Raw genomic sequence first — 25042 nt, 5'->3', positions numbered from 1 at the left:
GGGAGGGTGGGAGGGAGGGAGACGCAAGAGGGAAGGGATATGGGAACAGATGTATATACATAACTGAGTTTCTTTATTATAAAGCAGAAACTAATACACCATTGTGAAGCAATTATACTCCAATAAAGTTGAAAAAATAAAAATAAAACATTAAAAAAAAAAGAATCACACACACAAAAAATCACTGTACTTATTTATTTGCAACAGAGGGCATTTTGGGTTTTGCTCCTTAATTAAAATAACATCTTTGTCAAAAGATCTGGTGTCTGAAGCAGGTTCTCATTCAGTCTCATTCCTTTCTTGGTCTTTCTTCCTATAGGTAGCTTTGGAGGTCAGAAGACCTGTGTTCAAATTTATGTTCATTCATTCACCTTGGGCAAGTCATGTGACCTTGGGAACTTTAGATTCCTCCTACGTAAAAAGCACATGACACTTTCCTCACAGGCTTGTTTGAAGACTAAATTTTTAAAAAATTCTTAAACATCTAAGAATAGTTCATAAGAATGGGAAATTCTCAATAAATTTATTCATTCAATAATTCAACAGGATGAAGTATCACTAATCCTTCAAGTATTTTCCATTTTGTAGCTTTTCCCGATTTTGTTACTCTCTTATTTTACTAAGTATTTCATATATGTCTGTATATAACCATTATTACTTTATTCTATCATCTTTTGCATGATTCTTTCTTTCTGGATATATTATAAGCTTTAAAAAGTTGAGAACTGTTTTTTTAATAGACTTTATTTTTTAGGAGAGTTTTAGGTTTACAGCAAAATTGCGCTGAGTTCCCATATACCCTTTCTCTCCCTATCTCACAGTTTTCCCTGTTGTTAACAGATTAGTGGGTACATTTGTTAAAATTGATGAGCCAATATTGACACCTTATTATTATCTAAAATCTATACTTAGGGTTCACTCTTTGTATGATAGAGCTCTATAGGTTTGACAAGTGCATAATGCGTGTGTCCACCATTACAGTGTTATACTCAATAGTTTTTTGTTTTTTGGTTTTTTTTGCGGTATGCAGGCCTCTCACTGTTGTAGCCTCTCCCGTTGCGGAGCACAGGCTCCGGACGCGCAGGCTCAGCGGCCATGGCTCACGGGCCCAGCCGCTCCGCGGCATGTGGGATCTTCCCGGACCGGGGCACGAACCCATGTCCCCTGCATCAGCAGGCGGACTCTCAACCACTGCGCCACCAGGGAAGCCCCCTATACTCAATAGTTTAATTAACCTGAAAACGCCCTGTGCTTCACCTATTCATCTCTCCCTCCTTCTCCCTAACCTTTGACCACCACTCATCTTTTTACTATCTTCATAGTTTTGCCTTTTCTAGAACATCATATAGTTGGAATCATACAGCCAATTTTAAGATTGTCTTCTTTCATTCAGCAATATGTGTTTAAGATTAATACATACCTTTTCCTCCATGTCTTGATAGCTCATTTCTTTTTATGGCTGAATAATATTCCACTGTGTATATGCTAGTTATCCATTAATCTTTTGAAAGACATCTTAGTTGCATCCAAATTTTGGAAAGTATGAATAAAGCTGCTATAAGCATTTGTGTGCAAGTTTTTGTGCAGACATAACTTTTCAACTCATTTGGGTAAATACCTAGCAGTGTGATTGCTAAATTGTATAAGACTATCTTTAACTTGTAAGAAACTGCCAAACTGTCTTCCAAAATGGCTGTACTATTTTGCATTCTTATGAGCAATGAATGAGATTTTTCTGTTACTCCACTTGGAATGGATTTTGGTCATTCAAATAAATGTGTAGTGGTATTTCATTATTTTAATTTTCCATTCACTAATGACATATGATGTTGAGCATCTTTTCATATGCTTATTTACCATCTGTGTATCTTCTCTGGTGAAGTGCCTGTCAAGATCTTTTGCTCATTTTTAAACTAGGCTGTTTTCTTATGTGAGTTTTAAGAGTTCTTTTGTGTGTTTTGGATACCAGTCTTTTATCAGATATTGTTTTTCAAAGACTTTCTCCCAGTCTGTGGCTTGTTTTCTCATTTTCTTAACAGTATCTTTTACAGAGCAGAAGTTTTTAATTTTAATGAAGTCTAATCAATTTGTTCTTTCATGGATCATAGAGAGCTATATATTTTTATCTTCTAAAATGTTTTTTTATATCTCTACTTACTACATACTCTCCTATTCAAGTGTGTATCCACTAGATAGAGTCTAGAGTCTAGAATTCTAGAGTCTAGAGTCTAGAGTTTAGTCAGGAGCCTCTCAAGTAGTTTTTGATAAAATAATTAGGCTAGCACCTTTGGAAAGTATCATCATACAGAGTCCTAGCTGGAAATGGCTGGCACACCAAGCTGGGAGTTTTGTGATAGTTTTAAATAAGGGACTATTTACAGAGGTGGGAGCAGGTTAAAGGAACCAACATGGAATGTTGAAGCACCCAATGGCCAGCACCAGCAGGAATTCCAGGACCCAAGTGACATGAAAGCAAAGTGTTGAGAGCTTGGCCAACCAGAAGATGTTATAATTATAGAAGAACACATCGTTAATAAATCTGTGTAGGATCAGGGAGAGCAGAAGGATATCTCCTCCTGATCTCCCATCTTCTACCAGCTCCCCCAAAGGGCTGAATTCAGCCACAAGTCAGAAGGTAAGAGAGCCTGCAGGGTAAAGTGTTCAGAAGTCATCTTCCAGAGGAGAGCAGAAAAGAGCAGATAATGGACAGGGATGGTTAAGATAGGCAAAGAAGAATAACTAGGTTAGGCAGTTTCTTTAAAATTAATTTGGAAGAGGAAGAGTGTGGATGCAATCTTAACTGGCAGAAATATTTGTACCACCTTGACCTTGTTTAGAACAGTGATAACAAACATACCTGGATAAATCCATCCTGTCTCAATGAACCAGCCCCAGGTTCCCTCTGATTTCCCACTCAGGTACTTCTCCTTCTCAATCCAGCACACAAGAAAGGTGTCATGTATAATAACAAAAGAACTAAAAAAATCAGTGCTGTAATAAGCAGCACATCTCAGTTTGGCCAGCCTCAGTTTGGCTAATACGTTATGGGCCAAGTCATCATGGTTGTTCCGTAAGATGCGTGGGACAGGTGTCCATGGAGGAAAGTGAAGGACAGTAATTAAGGAAAATAAAGCTACAGTCAGGTGAATGAAGGTGAGAATAGTCAGAAATTCAAATACCCAACTCAGTTCTTTTGGGAATGGATAAATTAAATTACCACCTATGTGGTAAGAATACTCTCAAAGGAAAATAACTGATTTTTTTTTTTTTACGAATGTGCAAAAGCAATTCAATGGAAGTAGAACTACCTTTTCAACAAATGGTATGAGAGCAACTGGATAGTCATAAGCAAAAAAAAAAAAAAAAAAAAGAATTTTGACCAAGGTATGATCTCACACTTTACACAAAAATTAATTCAAAATGGATTACAAACTGAAATGTAAAATGGAAAACTATAAAACTTTTAGGAAAAACAGGAGAAAATCTTCAGGACCAAAGGTTAGGTAAAGAGTCTGTAGATGTGACACCAAAAGCAAAATCAATGAAAGGAAAAATTGAAAAATTGAATCTCATTAAAACTTGAAATGTTTCCTCTGAGAAAGTCTTTCTCTATTAAGAAGATGAGAATACAAGCTATAGACTGAGAAAATATTTGCAAACCACATATTTGACAAAGGACTAATATGTAGAATATATAAGGAATTCTCAAAAGTCAACAATAAAAAATAAACAATGCCAAAATACAAAATAGTGACAATATCAAATGCTAGTGAGGTTGTGGAGAGGAGAAACTAGATTACTCATGCATTTATGATGGGAAAGTAAAATGGTACAGCCACTCTGGAAAGCAGTTTGATAGTCTCTTAGAAAATATGCAACTACCATTTTTTAAAAAGTGAGGAATTTTATTGCTGTTGCTATTTCATCTTTATACTGGTTCATGAAATATAGCAGAATATCCAATTGTTACAATACTGATGCAATAAATCCATTATTATACTAAGATACTCTCTCAATAATCTGTACCCAGATGGTAAAATGTATGAAGTTCATTTTCTAACTCTGTGAATATTTTATTTCGTTTAATATATAAAATCTATTTCATTAGAGGATTATAATTTAGAATTCAGGCCCCTGACCCTTGACATCAAATCAAACAACTGCATTACACACAAAAGAAAATCAGAATAGAAGAACCAATGGTGTACCAATTGTCCTGTAAAATCATTTTATTTTCTGTGACATAAACATCTTTCTCAAGCAATGTTACTAGAATAACCTCTTTATGGGGTTTTATAGTTTGGAGTAAATATATTTTTAAAAAACGTATCTCTATTATATAGAGTTGAAATAAAAAATTATTTATAGACTATACTTTTCAGGAAGGAGTTACTAGACTATATTCCTGTTGAAGAAGTTTTCCTATTTAAATCTATGATATGGAATGGAAAGATATGGTTAATAAGTCTTCTGATCAAAAAGCTTGAGATCATCAAAGGAATGTTTAGTCTCCTGCACAGAGAGACACCAGGATTTTTTCATAATCCCCCTTGGTTTCATCCTGTTGATAAAAAATAAAGTATACTTAATGCTACCTGAAACCATAATCAATAGAAGGTATTTTTAAATTGAGAATAATTACTGTATTAGACTTAACAGTTGTAGAACATACATCACAGTACATCTATTTTCTAGAATCTTGGATAAGAATACCACTTACTTAATTAAATAATATAATTCATATAGCAGATAACTGATATTTTAATTATTATATGAAAAGCAATAGCTTTCAAAATTCAGATTGCAAACTTCTCTGAATTGATCATGTTATATATTAGAGCCACTGTTTTCCAAGAACGAAATACCACACAGAATTAAGTATAACACAATATAATTTCGTATCACCTCTGACTTGCTCAACCAGAGTGAAAGTTATAAGCCCATGATATTCTCACTTTTTCTTGGTAGATTTTAGTTATCCAATATAAATGCCAAATTGAATTTAAACAGTCACTTATCTTTCATTAAGTTCAAAACCCCTTGACTTGTCTTTTTTTACTTCTTAACTTGAACATGTATTTTATATATTTCACATATGACAAAATTAAGGAAAAAGTTAGAATAAAAAGTTTCAAATCCTCTGATCAGTATTCATTGATCATAAATCATTATATAAATCATTATATCTCTCTACTAAAATATTTCGATTGCTAAATGTATGTATGGGAAACTGTTTCCATGACTATTGAAAAAATTGCAGAGTCTTTCATTATAGAACTCACTAGTAGATTTTACCAGTGAAAGTTCAGTTTACTTTAAATTATGTATCTTTTAAAAAAATTTTTATATTTTGGCTGTACCACATGGCATGCAGGATCTTAGTTCCCTGACCAGGGATTGAACCTGCACCCCCTGCAGTAGAAGTGTGGAGTCTTAACCACTGGACCGCCAGGGAAGTCCCTGTATCTTAATATAACAAATTAATCTTACATATGAAATTTACAGATACAATAAGTCAGCCTTTCTCTTTGAAGAAGTTGCAAAAGTATTGTCATTTGTGGGGTTAGCATTATGAAAATCACAACATACCAGGATGGCTTGGCAGAGAGAGATGCCATACAACTTCTGATAGCATGCTTTGATGTCATTCATGTCGATTTCAGAACGGGAGACCATAATCCTGATCAGTGTCTTATGACGAGTTCCAATACCCTGTCCAAAACAAATGATGGTAAGTGTCCCTCATGTTCAGAGCATACTCTTAATAAGGCAGGATATGGGTTTGAATGTGAGGCTCTTAAGCTCACCTATATAGTTTCTATGGAGAAACTATCACCACATTAAAATACACACACACACTTTATACAAGTGGTAATAAAATGACACAAACCAAACTGTGATATCAGCAGCATATATACGAGCTTTCATAACCTCCTAATTGGTCTTCTACCACCCAGTCTTTCCTCTGTCTAAACTATTCAATAATTACAAATGAAGTAAACTTCCTAAATTATAAATCTGATCTTCCCATTCATCTATTTAAAACCCTTCAATGGGGCTTCCCTGGTGGCGCAGTGGCTGGGAGTCCGCCTGCCGATGCAGGGGACGCGGGTTCGTGCCCCAGTCCGGGAGGATCCCATGTGCCGCGGAGCGGCTGGGCCCATGAGCCGTGGCCGCTGGGCCTGCGCATCCGGAGCCTGTGCTCCGCAAAGGGAGAGGCCGCAGCAGTGAGAGGCCCACATACAGCAAACCCCACCATCCCCCCCACCAAAAAAAAAACCTTCAATGGCCTTCTGCTGCTTTTAGGATGAAAACCAATCATTTTATCTGGGCTTACAATGCCCTGCCTAATTCTACAACTTCTTCCACCATGCACCATCACTCTAATTATGTTTACTATCCAGAAAGAGACATAGTATCTCCTCCTCCTGGACCAGTCTTGCTTTATCCCTTCATCTCGTCCACTTCTGCTCTCCTCTGGCTAATTCCTTTTCAAATATCAGGTCTTAGTTTAGCTGAGAGCAAGGCTACATTGATTTCCAAAGCCTGGGGCACAGGCCCCTCTTCTGCTCTTTTACAATACTAGGTTTTCATTGTTACCCATCTAATTACCTCACTAGATAAGAGCAGGCATGGGGTCAGGGACTGTACTGCCTACTATTGATACCTAGTAGCACAATGCCTATCACTTCATAGGGACTCTTTCCTATTAATTGAATAGTTAGATCGTTCTCTGAAGACTTCCTTATTTTGAAGTGGCAAAGGAAAAAAAAAAGCCAATTTCATAACGTCACAATACAAGCATGGAGGTGACAACCTATATAATAAGATGCATGCTAAACGATAAAGTTAAAGTGAAGTGGTTAAGGTATCTCAAATACATCTTAATAACACCTTCCCCTTCAGTGATCTTAGAACAAAATTTAAAAATCTTAGAACGACATATAAAGCAATGGCATGGAAGACAGAATAATAAAAAAGATAAGTGAAGCTTAGAAAGGGGGAGATTGTGCAACTTACAACCTTAGCAGAAGTAGGTTACTAAAATCATACATTAAAAAAGGAAGTATATCACCCTTCCTCTGCTGACTGAAGTTTTATTAAAATCATGCATAATCTACAAATTACATTCAAGCTCACCTTACTATCTTACCTATAAAAGAACATAACAAATCTAACGGAGAATTTTATTCTAATAAGGAAGTATATTACCTCTTGCATTGGATGGAAAAGTAATTCTTTTTAATGGAAAGATATTAAAATAAGTGTAATTTTCAAACAATATGAGGTTTTCTGTTCTTCTTTCCATACACCATAATTTTTTTTCCCTAAGCAAATCACATATGTTGAAAGTTACCTGCATGGCCTGATGAAGCTTCTCAGCAAAGAACATTGATTTGCTTGTGGCACACTTCACTGCAAGAGAGGTGTATCTTAGTTGACATATTTACCACCAAAAAAAGAAAGATGCATGTGACAGAAACAAGAATACAGAGTTTTACAAGTAAGATTCTCTTCTCCATCCCTGTTCCTTACCCCTCCTACCAATATGGGATATTTGGCTTATAAGAAGCTACTTTCTAGATGGTGACTTTGAATATTCTGTTCTCTGACAACATCACTCTTTTCCTATTATCTTAAATCTACCCAATAGCAACTTCAGTATTTCATGCTATCCTGAGTATACTCTTCATGGAAACAGGGAAGCTAGTAGGTGTTAAAGGTCATGCTGGCATGGAAGAAATAGTTTTTCATGTTGTAATAAGAAAAAAATTTTAAGTGGAACAGGACAGTCTTAAAATATAAGGCAGCTGCCAAATATTATAAAATACTAACAGATGTGTCCGTTAGTATGATTCTCTACCTTGATACTCAAAGTGTGGTCTATGGACCAAAAGAATTGGCATCAACTAAGAGCTTGTTAGAAATGCAGAATCCAGGCCCCACCCCAGACCTACTGAATTAGAATCTGCATTTTAACAAGATTCCCAAGGGATTCATGTGCACATTAATGTTTGAGAAGCACTGCTTTAAAATGCAGGTTTCCAAACCTTGACTGGTCATCTGAATAAAATGGGAAACCTTTAAAATCCTTTGCTTCTGAAGACCTTTTCAGAAGCCACCAGAGACCTACTGAATCAAATCCTTTGGACTTGCCCAAGATTACTCAATTAGCAAGTGACAGACCAGAATGTGGATCTGCATTTATTTAATTCCAAATCCTATGCTCTTAATGACCATTTTGACTTTCCTTTGTGCCATGCCCAGCCTGGTGTATTGCATGGTAGTATAAGTAGGTGCTCAGTAAGTATTGTCCACCTGCCCAACTTTTTAAAAAAGGAAATAATATCTGTTATTACTAATAAGGCCATTGTATAACTTTAGCTAAATATTTATTGCCATTATCTTACATGTTGCCTCTATTTGAAATATAAATTACATCTGTGTTTTTGTTTTGTTTTGTTATATTTTATTTTGTAAATTATGGGACAGCATTGACAATGCAATTTCAAGTTAGAAAACTCTTCCCCCTCCAGGACTACATACCAATAACTGTGAGGCATTTCTCGATGTCACCTTTCAACTCCAGGTCCAGAACTTTGTTCATGTCATGCTTACTGTACTTGGAGTACTTCTGAAACACTGAATATTAAATTTAAACTAAGAGATGTACAAAACATCCTATTCTTTAGCAAACTTGAGCAAAATCAGGGCAACTGAGTCAAAGTATTCCTTAGGAGGACTGAACTTCAAAAAACACATTTTAAAGCTAATTATTCAACTGAGCATATTTTGGATACATCATCTTCTCTGAGGAATGTAACTTACATGGCTATTTTGGTGCTTCTGTATATTTTGGGGAAATTTTTGCAAACGTTGATATTTATTAGAAGTGGCATGTGATTGACATCCATAACACTACATCAGAGATAAGTGCCATAACAAATGGATCTTTCCTTATATAAAGATCTGTATAGTAGATTTCTCTTAATTTTAACATTAGAAATTGGAGTGCTGTTATAAAAATAATAAACTTTAGGTAATCATCATGACCTTCCCTTTGCCTTGACTTCCAGAAGTCAAGAGTTAAATCTTGTGATCAAGGGCAAGAACTCTTTTTTTGGGTTTTGTTTCTGCAGCATCTAGATACTCTTTTCTTCACTCAGCCATGAGTTTTTTTTTGTTTTTCTTCATTGTAATTTCATTTGTTCTGTTGCATGTGTATATGTTGTCAGACCTATTCCAAATATTTTAGGGAAAGGAAATAGTAAAAATAACAAACTAATGTTCTACATGCCAAAGTCATAAAATGTGTTTCGAATACTATAAAATGGTGGTGGTACAAAGCTGGACAAATGCACAAATAGCAAGAAGGGGTCAGGAACACTGCATCCATTTGGTATCAGAATGACAATGATTAAGATTTCTCTCTTTCCTTTCTCTTATTTGTCCTAAAAAACCCCTGCATCTTCTATAAACAATTCCAGGAAACATTTGTTTTATTCTTACCTCTGCGAAGATGGGCAGAGCTTCTGGTGGTAAGAATGGTGGTGAACACATTAACATCTGTCCCTTTTCTTTTTTCTCCTGCTTCATATAAGGCCTGTCAAGAAACACAAAAATAAACACTTGACTATCTGCTGACTTGCTATCTGCACAAGAATGTTAGATCTCTTCAAAGATTTTGGAGGCAGCAGCTGCTGTGTCCAATACAATCAGAGTAGGCAATGCTAAGATTATAAGTTCCTTAAAGATGGGAACCCTATTTTGTCAAGTATTTTCCATAGTATCTCTCAAGGTGCCTTGCGAACCCTAGAGACTGAACATATGTTTGTAGAATAAATGTTTGTTAAATTAAATTGCTTTAAGATTGCACTCCGTATCAAGGCAACTCCAAGGGACTGTCTAATTTTTAATTTTACTTGTAACTGTTCAAAGTAGTTTTCAGCAAATGGTACTGGTAAGTCAGTAATTCAACCATTACCTAGATCTTGAATTTTGATGTTAGAATTTCTGGATTCAAATTCTGACTGTGCCACTTAATAGCTCTGTAATCTTAGATAAATAGTTTGACCTTATTAAACTACAGATTTTCCTCTTTTGCAAACGGAAAAGATAATGCCTGCCTTATTGTCACAAACATGCTCTATTAACTTTGAAATGTTAATTACCATCCTCTTCCTAGGTCACACTAATCCATGTAGCTGCCATAAATATACATCTAAGAGCCCTGATAGCCTTAAAATGGAAAGCAAATTCAGAAATATCACAAGCAAATAAGAGTAATTTCTTACTATGGGCAACTATTCAAATGCTACTTTGGTTCTTTGGTATGATTGCACAATTTCTATTAAAATGGTCAAATTTCCAATGGGCATAAGAAGTTATTCTGGACTTTCCAAGCAAACATCTGATATATATGCATTCATTCAACAAAAATTAATAAATGCTTATTATGTGCAGGATAATGTACTGGTACAGTGAGTGGAGGTGATCAAATAAGTTTCCATTCTTACTAACTCACTGTGATGAATTTGTAGAGAATACTATCCCATGAGGAAGGCATATGTAAATAATAGCTGTCTTTTTTTTTTTTTAACAAAAAGTCCAGGCCCTAAAATGACAGTTTTTCTAATGTTGCCAATGGATTGATGTATAAATAACAAGCAACCTCGCTGAAACTATGTATAACGATATGCTTCAAAGTATATAAATGTTCTAATTTTTATAATTTTAATGTCATTACAATAGTATTTTTACAATATAAACTTACACCTCTAAACCAATGTTCACTGTTAAAAGAATATTAGATGTGCTTATTCTTTCCACTTTATTTCTTATACCTGGTAAAATAAAAATTCTGTTTTCTCAACAAAACAATTCTTGGGAATAACAAATCAAATTCTCATTGTTCTCTCTCATTCCTCTCCAGCTTCATGAATAGTGCAATATACTGAAAACATAAAGACCACATTTCCTCTCTTTGACGGCTTGAATGCAGAAAGGTAGGCATCATTCAGGGAATGGACACTAGGTACTATGGTCCTTTTGGAGGATCTCAGATTTGCTTTCATGTGGAGGCCCTCAAGTGGTACCTCACCTCAGGTAGGACCTATTTGAAGTAGGAAAGTGGATTCTAGGAGTATTTGTGAGTACTTGCTTACCCTGGCATCCGTATCGGCCAAGTCGTCCTTTACGGCAACATCCTCACATCGGTCACCCTGAAAAATATCCCATTCTTTTGTAAGTGGTTTTCTAGCATGTAATCACATGATTTACTTAATTCCCTTAAAATCAGATGAGTAATATTCTTTGCGGGAAAAGGAATGAATTGCTCATTTCTAGAGAGACGAAATCTAAGATTTTACTTTTCATAAAAGAAGAGGCATTTCCTGAACTATTTGAGTTATACCTTAGCAAGAGAAAGCAAAGCCTTCTGATAATCTCCAGATGTGTCTGAGGTGATGTCTTTAGCCAGATCTCTCTTCAGTTCTGAGAAATAAGAAAAGTATATCTTGTATTAAACTAGTGATAAGTAATGGTGATAATAGTAATACCTGACATCTCTATATTGGCTCACAATTTGCAATGCCAAGTGTTCAATGACTTATGGGACACATTTCAAATATTATCATTTTTTAATAAAAATAGAGGAATCAGATCAAGCAAAATTTCTGATCATCAAATTTATTGCCTATAAGGCAATTAAAACAATTTAGATAATACTGTGAAAAGTTATAGCCCTAAAGCTTTTGCTAATGAGAATAAAATGCATAGGTGTACATTATTAAATAACCAATTCTGAAATAAAACATACCAGAATTTAAGCAATGAGATGAATAGAACAGTTATTTAAAAAAATAACCAGAGGAACTTGCTTGAACAGAGTATATATTTACTTTAAAAATGATAAATATCTTATATGTAATATATTTTAGTTATGCATGTATGTGTGTATGTATACCCGTCTACCTTAGATATAGACGTAAAACTTTTCTTTGTTAAACACCCATGCTTAACTTGCAAAATAATGCTGTACTAGCAAAAAGTAATTGAATTTATAATTCACTAGAAGACAGAACAATTTAATAAGCTGTCATTGAACTATACGTTGGGAATAATTTATGGATATTTACGTTTGTAAACTATGTTTTATCAAAGAAAAAAACTAATAATAGGGCTTCCCTGGTGGCGCAGTGGTTGAGAGTCCGCCTGCCAATGCAGGGGACACGGGTTCGTGCCCCGGTCTGGGAAGATCCCACATGCCGCGGAGCAACTAGGCCCGTGAGCCATGGCCACTGAGCCTGCGCGTCCGGAGCCTGTGCTCCGCAACGGGAGAGGCCACAACAGTGAGAGGCCCACGTACCGCAAAAAACAAAACAAAACAAAACAAAAAAAACCCACAACTAATAATAATGCCCCTCTTGATGGTTTTCACTGATAAATGGATTTAAGATAAATATTGAAAATGAGATATGAATTGCAGAAAATGAAGTTAAAAGCTTCCTTATTCTGGTTCCTTTATTAGAATGCTGTGAAAATAATACACAAGGGCTATTGTATTCTCTATGTTTGGTATTAAAATCAAGCGGAAATATCCTCTGTGGTGCTACATGTTAAGCTGGGAAAACAAAAAAGCTGGGGACTTAGGAAACAAGAAAAGGAAAATAGTAAAGACCCAGCACTGCCCAGGGCCCACTTGCAGATACTCTTTATACTGTTGAGCATACCACTGAAATGAGATGTTTCACTGAATAGATAACATGAGCCACTGCTGGTCTTTCATCCCCATGGATCTATCTGGACATTGAAAGTAAGTGAGTCATTTATGCTCATAATGCTAAAGTTAGTTTCCATCAGAGAATTATAAGCACCAAGCTCTGTACTTTTTCAAGGACAAATGTCTGGGGTGTTTTGTTGTTGTTATCTTTTCAAAATGGAAGACAACGGGACATTTTTATGAAATAAACCTCAGAAAGATAAGAAATGTTTTTAGGAAATTCTTTAAATTTAGTTCTTTGAATTGAGTTTTCCACTGCAATAATATGTGGCCATTTGTCCCAAAGGGACATTTTTTATTAAAGTGCAAACTTGATGAGGGCTGAGACAATTGTGTCCCTTATCTGCACCCCAGCAGCTCTAATGTGTCTGGTAACAGTATGTGCATGCGGTAGACATGTGATAAACAATGAAGAAATATGTTAATATGTAGTTTCCAAAGTCCCCATAATTAACATCCACACTCAATTTTTTTTTGAAGTATATCAGATTTCCTTCCCGACTAAGGCAATTGGGTTGTTGGACATTAAAACTTACCTTCTTTATAGACTCTGTTAATTTCTCTGATTTCTCTGTTAGTTCTTGATGCCAAAATTTCATTCAGAGTGTCTTCATCAGTTCCAAGGCCCTGAATTGAAAAAGAAGAATAAAAGAATTGTAGAAAAATCTTCATTCAAGAATATCAACTAGTTTTTGTGTCCCAAAATTTGTTCGAATCTGACATTTAGTAAATTTCTCACAGTATTTAGTAAATATCCACAATATTTAATAATTACAATAAGGTCTATCTATTATAGTGCTCTAAAAACAAAATGGGTTTAAAGCAAATATTTTGGGCAAATACATAAAAAGAGAGATCTATGATATATAATAACATCATGAAGATAGTGGAAATAACATAGTTGTTAACACCAACATTTATTTATTCATTTATTTATTCATTCACTTATTCATTTTATAACCACTGATTGATGGTCCTATACTAGTTGTTGAGAATACAGTAAGAGGCAAAAGTGGATTAGACATTCTCTTGAGGAAAGGAGTTTTGCTTAAATTAGATGATTTACCTTCATGGCAGCACGTAGCTCATCAGCATCAAACTGGGCTGGAGTTTTCAACAGAGCCAAAGCAACTTCCTCAAGGTTACCTTTGAGGGCTTTCTTCAGAGCTTCATCCAGGGGCTATAAAAAGGAGATGTTATAACCTTCTAGTAAATAACATGCAGGGTGATACAGTAATGTGGTGTTACCTGATCTTTAGATAGTCTTGCTGAGTCCTAAACACAACCATTTTTTAGAGCTCCTTCCCTTTACATAGAAAAGGGTACCTGATATTCAATATCTTAATCTTTTAGATCTAGAGTGATTAGAATGAAATTTACTGAATTCGTTGATAATTTTTTAAAGGACAGGGTTCTCAATCCTTTATACAGGGAAGAAATCACAAAACTCAAAAGATAGGGGTTGTGTATTAACAGAAACAGTAGTAAGAATACTTTAAAAATAATGTATTAGGGCTTCCCTGGTGGCACAGTGGTTGAGAGTCCGCCTGCCGATGCAGGGGACACGGGTTCGTGCCCCGGTCCGGGAGGATCCCACATGCCACAGAGCGGCTGGGCCCGTGAGCCATGGCCGCTGAGCCTGCGCGTCCGGAGCCTGTGCTCCGCAACGGGAGAGGCCACAACAGTGAGAGGCCCGCATACCGCAAAAAAATAAAAAATAAAAATAAAAATAATGTATTAATAACTTTTCCAACCATTGGGATTTGCACTGTTCAAATAAGCACTATAGTCAGACATCAAATAGTTTTCTAACTACACTCCTTAAAAAAATTGCCATTTTTTGTATAAAAATATAAAGCTTACTTTTAAAATAGAATTATATGTATAAACTTTACATTCAGACATTAAACAGTTCAGTTTAAGTTTTAGCAGAAGACACATTTCAATCAGAACATATTTCTTATTGCCAATAGTAATCTTGATGTCTGTTATGTTCAAGTTAAAGGCTTGTCTCCAATACAGAACACCACATGACATGGGCAAAGAATCAAGATGACAAAACAATATATAAAACCAGGAAATTTGCTAAAATTGATTACATTGCAACCAAGAGGATAAATACAGTAATCTTAGTTGTAATGGAAAAACGGTGGTTAGAGACTGACAGAACTAGGCAACTGTGCTTCAAAATCTATACTTAATCACAAATATGACTGAAATTAATTATCTCAATTAACCACTCCAACCTACCTTTCCTTTTTCCTGGAGATAGGCTGCTTTGATCTGCTGACGCTGGGCATTGTTTCTCTTAGTTAGAATTTCAATGATGGTCGCTTCATCCACACCTGGAAATAAAGGGCCCCTAGACTTCTAAAATCAATTTTCTTCATCATCAGTAACTGACATAAAATGGTTCATTATCAAGATGCTTCAAAGGAAGTTCTTAACAAAACGAAGAAGTACAAATTTTACCAGACTGGGATATGGATGCGATACTGCATATCAAATGAAAGCACTTGGGATGACATTCCATTCACTTGAATGAGAAAGGAGGAAGAAATTGTTCCTGGCCCTCAGTGTTGCAGTGTTTGTTTCCTAGTTCAAACCCTAAATGTGAGCAGAGGTGTTGACTTCAGCATTGAGCCTGTTAGAAATGAGCTTTGTGAGCATATCTGTTGTAGAAGTAGATATTCTATCGATTTGACCAAAATTTCCCAAGCGCTGAGAAAGGAAATATATCTTTGTTGACAAGGAAATCTTTTTATCTTCAAAACAAAAGACTCTTTAAATTGCACATGTCTGTTTTTTAGTAGCCATTCTGAAATGTCTAGGAGGGGACTGTTCTGGGGAGACAGAATTACCTTTAGCTGTGATTGCTTTATGCAAGGCCTCAACATCTGAGGATGGATCAAAGCTAGGACAGGGGATCACTGATGACCCAGGACCACCTTTGGATCCTTTCACAGTTTTCTGTGGATGAGTGAGAAATAAATTACTGTCCATTCACTTACATTAGTTTCTATTTTAATATTTAACTAAGTTATTTCATTGTCACTTGACTTACAACGTATTCCTGCTCTTCATTGTCAATAAACCACGCTTGCTTGAGGAATTCAGTTACCATTGCCATTTTTGAAGGATCTGAAAAGAAAACAGGTCGATGCGTTTACAAACCACAAACCCACCACATATACACACCACTCCACCCCCTTCCATACACAAGACATAGAGCAGCCTTGCCTTTACTTTCCAGGATTACTCTTTGGAGCATCATAAAATGCTAGATTTGGGTTTTTTTGAAAGACAGTCTACTACCCTTGAACAGAAACCCATAGCCTCTGAAACATAGCTCTTTCTCAGCATATTCAGCCTTCACCTTAGGGATCAGATGACTTCTATAAGTAAGCATATAGGCTGAAGAGAGGAGCTGGTGTTTCACTTCACTGCTCTAAATTTACAGACCACCCACTGTATGCCAAGCACTGAGGGAGCAAAAACATTGAAACATCCCTTGGCTCAAAGAACTTGAAGCCAGTGTGTGCTCTCCCTAAGAAAATTCAAAAGCTAAGAACAATTCTTAGAGGAAGTTCTTGGTGACCTGAGCCTCTCTTGAGAATAGTTGAGATTAGCAGAAAAGTTAAAGAGAACAGAACAGAGAGAAACTTGTCATATTTGGGAAGTTGAAAGAAGTTTACTAGAGCAAGAAATGTTAACAGAAGCCCAAATTTAAAAGTTTAAATATATTTCCAAAGGTTTGGATAAACAATGGATTTTTTAAAAAGAAAGTTATATTTCAGAAAGGTCACCCTGTATCATAGAGAATGGCTAGGAGATGAGCAAGAGGGAAGATTAGAGACCATTTAGTAAATTGTGGGAGAATCTATGTAGGATTAATGAGGACTTGAACAAAAGTAATGGGTAGAGAAAGAGCATAATACTGACATTTATAAGGTAAAATAATCTATGACTAATCTGCGGGAGTGGATTCAGACTCAAAACTCTATAGAAAGATATTCAAGTGATATTTCTCCCCGAAATAATTCAGTTTTCTTTTCCATTCCGTGGTATAAAATTATTTCAGTACCTGGAGTAATCACTACATTCACATTTGTTCCTATTTGAGCTGTCTAAACACTAGTCCTACATGTGTTTTATTACCCAACATAAAAAACCCAGAAAAGGATTATTTTATAGCAGGTGCCTTGCTCTAACAGGATTCATTAGAGTGAAATTGCACCATGCATGCCCTCTTTTGGAAAACTCTATCTTAAAGAAAATTGCCTGACTTGCTGTCGTGGTTCAGCAATATTTTTATTTAATAAAACATGTATATTTTTAAAACCTGAAGTATGTTAAAAATTAATGCATTCTCTGAGTTATCTACAAAAGGAGCCATCAATGATCCTTTTTGTCCAGGGATTTTTTTTTTAGGAGCTCAAGCTCCAGGTCTACACTGATCTATCTCTCCATACCCTTTTGTTTAGTTCTCTGGAGACAGCTATCATGAGTACATCTGAAGGAGGCTGGAAGGATAATCTTAGCAGTTTTAAATTCTTGCTATGAAGCTAAATGACTCATGAGGAGTAAAACCCATAACCTGATTCCTTAATGGCATGTTCAGACAAAGTATTTCAGTCCACACCTGCTGAAAAATGGCCGTAGTTGCAAGTAATGAGATTAAATACATGAGAGAAATAATATCCAAAGCAGAAACTATCTCCACTTAATTATCATGGGGATTGTTCAAATTACTGTTGTGTCATCTGTGAGAAGAACCAATATATTGTGCACTCACTGAATCTCTTCCCCACAAGCAACTGATAAATTTAAAGTTATTTCCTGAGATAAAGTCATGGTGTACAATTTCGCACAAGGTTTTAGTTCCTATTACACTATAATCTGGTGCAATTGCTGTTGGCACATGGAGTGTCATTTTTCTTTTGCTTAATTGGCATATCCAAAACTTCTTGCAATTTCTGGCAAGGTTTCAGGTATTTAAAACGTCCATTTTTATCATCTCATCCATGTCCTTTATGAAGTAGAATCCTCGAAATGTGATATGATTGGTCACTTAGCAAAGTACTTTTCCCTCAATTATAGAAATATGTGTTCCAATATTTCCACTCTTTTCAATTAGAAAAGAAAAACTTCAAAAGAAATCAAAGAAGAGATTAAGGATCTTGTCAAAGGTAATTTAAAAAATGAGCCTCTGGGCCTCCCTGGTGGCGCAAGTGGTTGAGAGTCCGCCTGCCGATGCAGGGGATACGGGTTCGTGCCCCGGTCTGGGAGGATCCCATATGCCGCGGAGCGGCTGGGCCCGTGAGCCATGGCCGCTGGGCCTGCGTGTCCGGAGCCTGTGCTCCGCAACGGGGGAGGCCACAACAGTGAGAGGCCCGCATACCGCAAAAAGAAAAAAAAAAAAAAAAAATGAGCCTCACAACTTCAAAATAAATTTTATGGAAACTTTACTTCACAATTTTTTCACTTAAAATGCTTACATAATGCATGAGTTTCTTCAAAAAAAAATTTGAGAAAGCCTAGAAAATGATATTGCTCTATTCATTACTTAATACAAAATAACAAAAACAAAGGGGTTGAATAATTTGTTTGACACAAGAGTATCCATAGAGGAGACAGCTTTGTGACATATCCTCTGTGTTCCTCGATTTTAGTCTGAAGCCATTTGGATGGCCTGAAGGTATGATCTGGAATATGGTCAAGCAACCTGAATAGAACCTACTCAGGAAAGCAATTAGAGGAAAAAGGAATCTCAATTCAGCCAAACAAGATCCACTAGCTGTCAGCAAAGCTTAAAGACACAAGGATTGTGGCAGGATGTACAAACCCTCAAGGAAATAGTTTCGATCATGTACTGCTAGTTAAGTGCTCAAACACAGCTACATGTTTTAACAGAACCTTGAATAGTTGCAACACACCTTACAAATACCACAGCAAAAATATTTTTGCTCAGATTGTATTGCTAAGCCATTCTGTGTGTTCAATACCTAACCTCTGTATGAAAACCAGCGTTTTGTACTTGATTAAACCCATTCAGTAATTTGAAGGTAAGATTTCTTAACTATAAATAAATCACAAACATGCAAACATGTTTTATAGATTGCCACATGCTATACAAATATTTGTCATATATTTTTACTATTCAGAGAATGATCTAGTCTATGAAGTAGAATTGTACAGTTAAAAAAAAATTTAATAACCCTCTGAGTTCACAACAGGTTTTATTTTTTCCATCTTTCTTTTAAGTTGCAATGTTTAGAACATGTACTAGGTACTTAAGAGCTTATTTTATTAATTTTCCTTGGCTCAATATATATTTAATCTGGCTACCAATGAGCTCTGAAACCAAGTTTATCTCAGTCCTTAACATCATCTAATTTGAAGATGAAATTGACCATTTATACATAGGCTGACCTATATGGAAGTTAATAATATTCCAGAGTTCTTCTAATTAATCATCTGTGAACATGCACTGCCTACCAATCTCATTTATCTAAGAAAAAATGTGTAACTTTTTAGGGATGAACATTTTTTTGTATGTGTCATAAAAGAGCTCTCTTCCTCTCATTCAGCAATAAATTAAAGAAGGTAAATATGCATAAAAAGATGCTAGACAGAGAGGGAGCCATGCTTACTAAATGTAAGAGAAAGGTATTCCAGAAATGGTACATCAGCAATTGTACCAACTGGACAGTTTGAGAAAACTATGGCTTATTGTATGAAAGTTAATTTCCTGATTTTTTTTAAACTGCACTATGGTTGAAGTATCTAGAGACATAGGGACATCATATCTGCAGTGTTCTTTCAAATGATACAGAAAAAAATAACTATATAGAGAGGGTGGAAGGGGGAAAGGGAAGAATTAATGATAAAGCAAATGTGGTGAAAGGTTAACACTTGGGGAACCTCGGTAATAAGTATATGGTGATGTTGCGCAGTATTCTTGCAACTCTTCTGAAGGTTTGAAATTATTACAGAAGAACAGTTTTTGTTTTTTTTTTTGCGGTACGCGGGCTTCTCACTGTTGTGGCCTCTCCCGTTGCGGCGCACAGGCTCCGGACGCGCAGGCTCAGCGGCCATGGCTCACGGGCGCAGCCGCTCCGCGGCATGTGGGATCCTCCCAGACCGGGGCACGAACCCGTGTCCCCTGCATCGGCAGGCGGACTCTCAACCACTTGCGCCACCAGGGAAGCCCCAGAAGAACAGTTTTTAATAACTTTAAAAACCACAATTTCTATCTCTGTCAGCTTCATGAAAGGCTACTTCCAGAATTTCTGACAGAGGAAACTGAGTTTTGTGGTCTATCATGTCTTCCCTGAGACAAGGGAGAAAGATCAGAGTTCTGCAAAGACAGCAGCAGAAATTTGATCCTTGCAGAGGACAGCATCATTATTCCCATTTTCTACCTGGGTAAACAAAGTGTAATTTCTTCTGGCAGCTTTCTAGCTACTAGTGGCAAGCATCAAGGCATACATAAATCCATGCCTTCTGATTCCAAAATATTGTATACACTTTTAAACTAGTGACCAAAATATTGTATATGCTTTTAAACTAGTGACCAAAAAGATGATCGTAAGATGAATGTTATTTTTAATAGCTTACACTTAAGAATCAAATTCATTCACAGTTAACCCATGGAGACTGTGGCAGGTTTCACCCCGGCCCGAGGGAGTTTATTTTTCAATGCTTTGGCCTGTGCATAGTTTTCTCCCTCGAATATATATTTCACAAGTCTTTCCCACACCTACTCGTTTGAGAAAACGTAATTAGTTAGTCTGTACAACGGCATGACTTATGAAGAGCCACTTTATGAAAGGTAGTCTCATGAATGTTTTGCTTCTAGACTTTTGAGTAAGGTGTTCCCTTTGCTTGGAATGCTGTTTCATCTTCCATGTCCAATTCCCTTTGTGTAAATGATGCTTCTTGGTGAGGACTCAGCCTATTACACCTCATGACATCCTCCAAGAGGCCTTCCTTGGTCCAGCACTGAGGTGAGTGACCGACCTTCTGTGTGCTCCAGAAGCATCCTGCCTTTACTCCTACACTTGTCCCTATTGTTCTGCGTTATCACTTGCTATTTACTTATCTATATTTAAAGCAGCATTCCATGGGGGCAGTGATAACTACCATTCATTATGAACCTCTAATCCCTGGCAGAATGCTTTGTACTTAGTATGCTAATAAGCATTATTGAATGAACAAATATTGTATCAATGCTAATCAGGAAATATATCTATACTAATTTAACAAATATTTTCTATCCACAACTATAGGATGTAAAAATAAGAATTGAGGAGTTCTGAGCCCTACTTTGACTCTCTTTAGCTGGCTGTTGGCCCTCAAGAAAACATTTAACTTCTCGGCAGTGGGGGAGAGGATCTCCATTTATAAAAATAAGAGTGTTGAAATACACAGTAGCTAAGATTCATTATAGCTCTGAAGTGCCAGTCTTAAATTTCACCTCAAGCAGATGGAGGTGGAGAAAATTAGCATAATGAATGAAGGTATTATATAAATTGTATCTGTTCTGATCTTTCTGATAAAAATCTCTCCCATTTTAAGGAAAGAGGAAATCATTTACTGAAAAAACGGCTTTTGGTTTATCACTGAAAATAATAGGTCCATGGTTTTAAATATGTCATCAATTAATGGGTCTAGAGAGGATTAAGAACCAGCTCAGCAAGCTAACATCAATAGAAACCAATCTTTGCAGATCATTTGACTGAAAAAGTATTTAATAACCAGGAAACTCTAGCTGGTTTCTTAATAATTTATTATTAACAGTTTTGTCAACATCCATCAACTGTCAGATATCTGCCAGATGTGGCTGAGCCTGGGGCTACAGGGTGGTTAACATAACTTCTGGAGAAGAGGCCATTTGGAAATTATGAAACCAGCATTTTACCACATTTGAATCGTTTTGCAATGTGCCTACCAAAATACATTCCTGCAAGCAGGGGAGCATATTACTTTTTCAAGGTCCATACATAATTTTAGACACAAACAAGGCAAGAAAAAGCACACCTTTTTTGATTAACTAGCACTAAAAATCATATGTTACGTCATTTAACTTAACATTCGGAATGAGCTAAGAAAAAATTCTTGAAGGAACATTTGTAATAAACAATAGCCAAATATATGGTTAGGATTCAAAATCTCTCACTTTTGCACATATATCCAACACCAGTAAAAACTCTACTTTAGATATGCTTTTTGCTCTCTTAAGGAGTTTTATGGCCATTAGCTCATTCAGCAATCAAGATGTTACTAAGTGGAATATTTTTAGAGGGCCAGTACAGGCATTCCCAAGAGATAACTCATCTGACACCACCCAGGAAATACTTCCTTTCCCCTTAGATTTTCAAATCAGCACTTGAAAAGCCTGTTTATGACACAGAGACTACAGGAAAAAGAATGTGGCCACAGCCTCTCTAAATAAAATGATTAATAAGTGGATCCTCTAATTTACTGACACTGCATGAGTGAACATAATGTTAATTTCAAAATGTTAATTACAAAAGCCATAACTGCCACTATGAGGTCTGAATCTGTTTTTTTTGTTTTGCTTTGTTTTATTTTACAAAAGAAAAAATAAATTATTTAAGTTCTGCTGTTTTGAGATAGATCCCTGAAACCTATGTCTGCGTTCTTCTGGCCTGGCTCCCCACAGACACCACCATCCTTCATGATTTCCACGTAAAGCATACACAGCTCTTGAAGACTCATAACTTGTAGGAAAAAACACATTCTTTCCTTCTTTCCCATGGTAACTCACCAATAGTACAATAAGCCAGTATTAAGCAAAGTTTCCTTGTTTTTAAAATTGTATTTCTTAACTAAGTAAAAATAAAACATTACAATTTGTGATTCCTAAAATATAAATAGCCAGTGTAATTTTACAGAAAGATTTATCAAAGGTGTAAGTGCAGCTAGCCATAAATGACACAGAAGTAACATTAAACACTGTAATGGGAAAAGTTTTCAAAACAGCCAAAACTACCTAAATGTAAAACCAAGACTTACCTTTTTTTTGCCTCCGTCCAAAGACCTAAAGAGATTCTTCTCTGAACAGCTCACACTGGAAGTGGAACCTTGGGCTTCTGATTTTATAGAATTTGAAAGGAGGCCACACCTAGCAACCAGAAGTTAGTAACGGGCTGCCTTTTGTTTGAAATACTGGGTTCAGTCTTGCTCAAAACAAAGTGAAGCAAGCCTTGCAAAATTACTCACTAAACCAACTCAGAGCTGACAGCACAAAAGAAAGAAAACGGAAGTACAGATATTTTTCCCTCTTCAGTTTGCACTGTTTTTTTTACAGGGGAGTAGAATGCAAGAGATTTTCAAGTATGCAGTACTATCCGCCTCAATCCTGATACCAATGATTGGCATACTTTTTTAGTCAAATGAATTGTGAAATGAAAAATCATAAACTTTAAAACAAAATAAAACCCCCTTTGGTTAAGTCCCAACTTCATCACTAATTACTATGTGCTCTTGGGGACATATTTAACTTCCCTGAATTTGTTTCAACTTTTGTTAAATAGGGATATTTTCTAGGCTGCCTACTTACTAGAATTCTTATGACAATAAGAAATAATAATTAAGAAATTAAGAAATAATAGGGACTTTCCTAGTGGTAGAGTGGTTAAGAATCATCTTGCCAATGCAGGGACACGGGTTCGAGCCCTGGTCCGGGAAGATCCCACATGCCATGGAGCAACTAAGCTCCTGTGCCACAACTACTGAGCCTGCACTCTAGAGCCCGCGAGCCACAACTACTGAAGTCCACACGGCCTAGAGCCCATGCTCCGCAACAAGAGAAGCCACCATAATGAGAAGCCCGCGCACCGCAACAAAGAGTAGCCCCGCTCACCGCAACTAAAGAAAAGCCTGCATGCAGCAAAGAAGACCCACACAGCAAAAAATAAATACATTTATCTTTAAAAATATAGTATATATTTGTAAATTTTAATGTTATGCAGTACTGGATAATCTTCTATTTCACCAGCATTTTTCCTGCCTTCAAAATAAAAGATGTTTTGTGCTTGCAGACATCTTGGTGATATACATAAGAAATATAAAAGAAATAAAGCTCGAGGTTGTCTCAAAATTTCGAACAAAGTTAACGCTAGAAATATGATCATTATGACATTCACAGAAAATACTGGCATTAGAGGAAGGCTATGCACATTAATTTTTTATAGAATAAGTTATATATAAACTTTAATACAAATAGATCCTTGATATTCTAGAGATTTTTTTGTGTGTGTGGTACGCGGGCCTCTCATTGTTGTGGCCTCTCCCGTTGTGGAGCACAGGTTCCAGACGCACAGGCTTAGCGGCCATGGCTCACGGGCCTAGCCGCTCTGCGGCATATGGGATCTTCCCGGACCGGGGCACGAACCTGTGTCCCCTGCATCGGCAGGCGGACTCTCATCCACTGCGCCACCAGGGAAGCCCTATTCTAGAAAATTTGAACAATAAATCAGAACTATAAAATGAAAGGATTAGTGGAGCAGCAGCTATCATGGAACAGGTATAATAAGAAATTTCCCACTTTACACAAAGAAAGGAAATTTGTTCTGGTAGCCTCGAGAGTGATTCATTTTTATTCTTCATGAAACCTTACAAAGTTATGTATGATGTTTCCATTAAACTATGCACAAGTATGAACTCTATCATAGCATTATAGTTCTGTTTATGCTACATTTTAGTGATTTGTTCTTTCTCCTCTTTTCCTCCTAGATATCTCAAGTAGTATATATATATATATATATATATATATATATATATGTGTGATGTTTGGAAAAATCAGTGAAAAGATTTTCTTAAGATTGTCAGTTTTTATAACACATTCTAAATTCTCATTGTTAATGTTAATGAAGTCAACATATCCTGAAGTAGGATGATCATCTAATCTAAATATCTGAGAAAATGCCAGTCTATATTTTATCATCTACCATAAGTATGAATTGAATTAATTAGGTACTAATTAATTGATTGATATTATTGCAAATTGATCTTGGACAGATGTAGACCAGCTTTCTAATACCACATTTATTTTGTCAGGTGAAAAGGGAAAAGATGATTACACAAAATTTGTTTTCAGTTTGTATTTGCATTCCTAACTTTGATAATGGAAACGTTGGAACATTTCTGCATAGTGACAATCCTGTGAAATGAAGAAAAAAGTCCAGGTACCTTTTATAAAACTACCTAAAAGAAATATATAGACTCATTTTG

At 36.1% G+C, this 25042-nt stretch overlaps 1 protein-coding gene across 1 annotated transcript; it reads right to left on the bottom strand.

Annotated features, from left to right (window-relative positions):
- Nucleotides 1-4200: 4200 nt before the first annotated feature.
- Nucleotides 4201-22974, bottom strand: ANXA1 (annexin A1). Its single transcript, XM_082621749.1, has 13 exons — nt 22823-22974; nt 15846-15922; nt 15643-15751; nt 15032-15126; nt 13848-13961; nt 13318-13408; nt 11414-11493; nt 11166-11222; nt 9511-9604; nt 8548-8643; nt 7358-7416; nt 5590-5712; nt 4201-4561 (listed from the first exon to the last, which is right to left on the bottom strand). Exons 2-13 carry the CDS (start codon nt 15909-15911, stop codon nt 4505-4507), a joined length of 1041 nt encoding a protein of 346 aa, XP_082477875.1. The 5' UTR covers nt 15912-15922; nt 22823-22974; the 3' UTR covers nt 4201-4504.
- Nucleotides 22975-25042: the final 2068 nt, after the last annotated feature.

The sequence above is a fragment of the Mesoplodon mirus genome (genome assembly GCF_964341445.2).
Source record: "Mesoplodon mirus genome assembly, chromosome: 1".
Taxonomy (NCBI): Eukaryota; Metazoa; Chordata; class Mammalia; order Artiodactyla; family Ziphiidae; genus Mesoplodon; species Mesoplodon mirus.
Note: the sequence above shows the minus strand (reverse complement) of the source record. Positions and strands in the feature narration are given on the sequence as shown.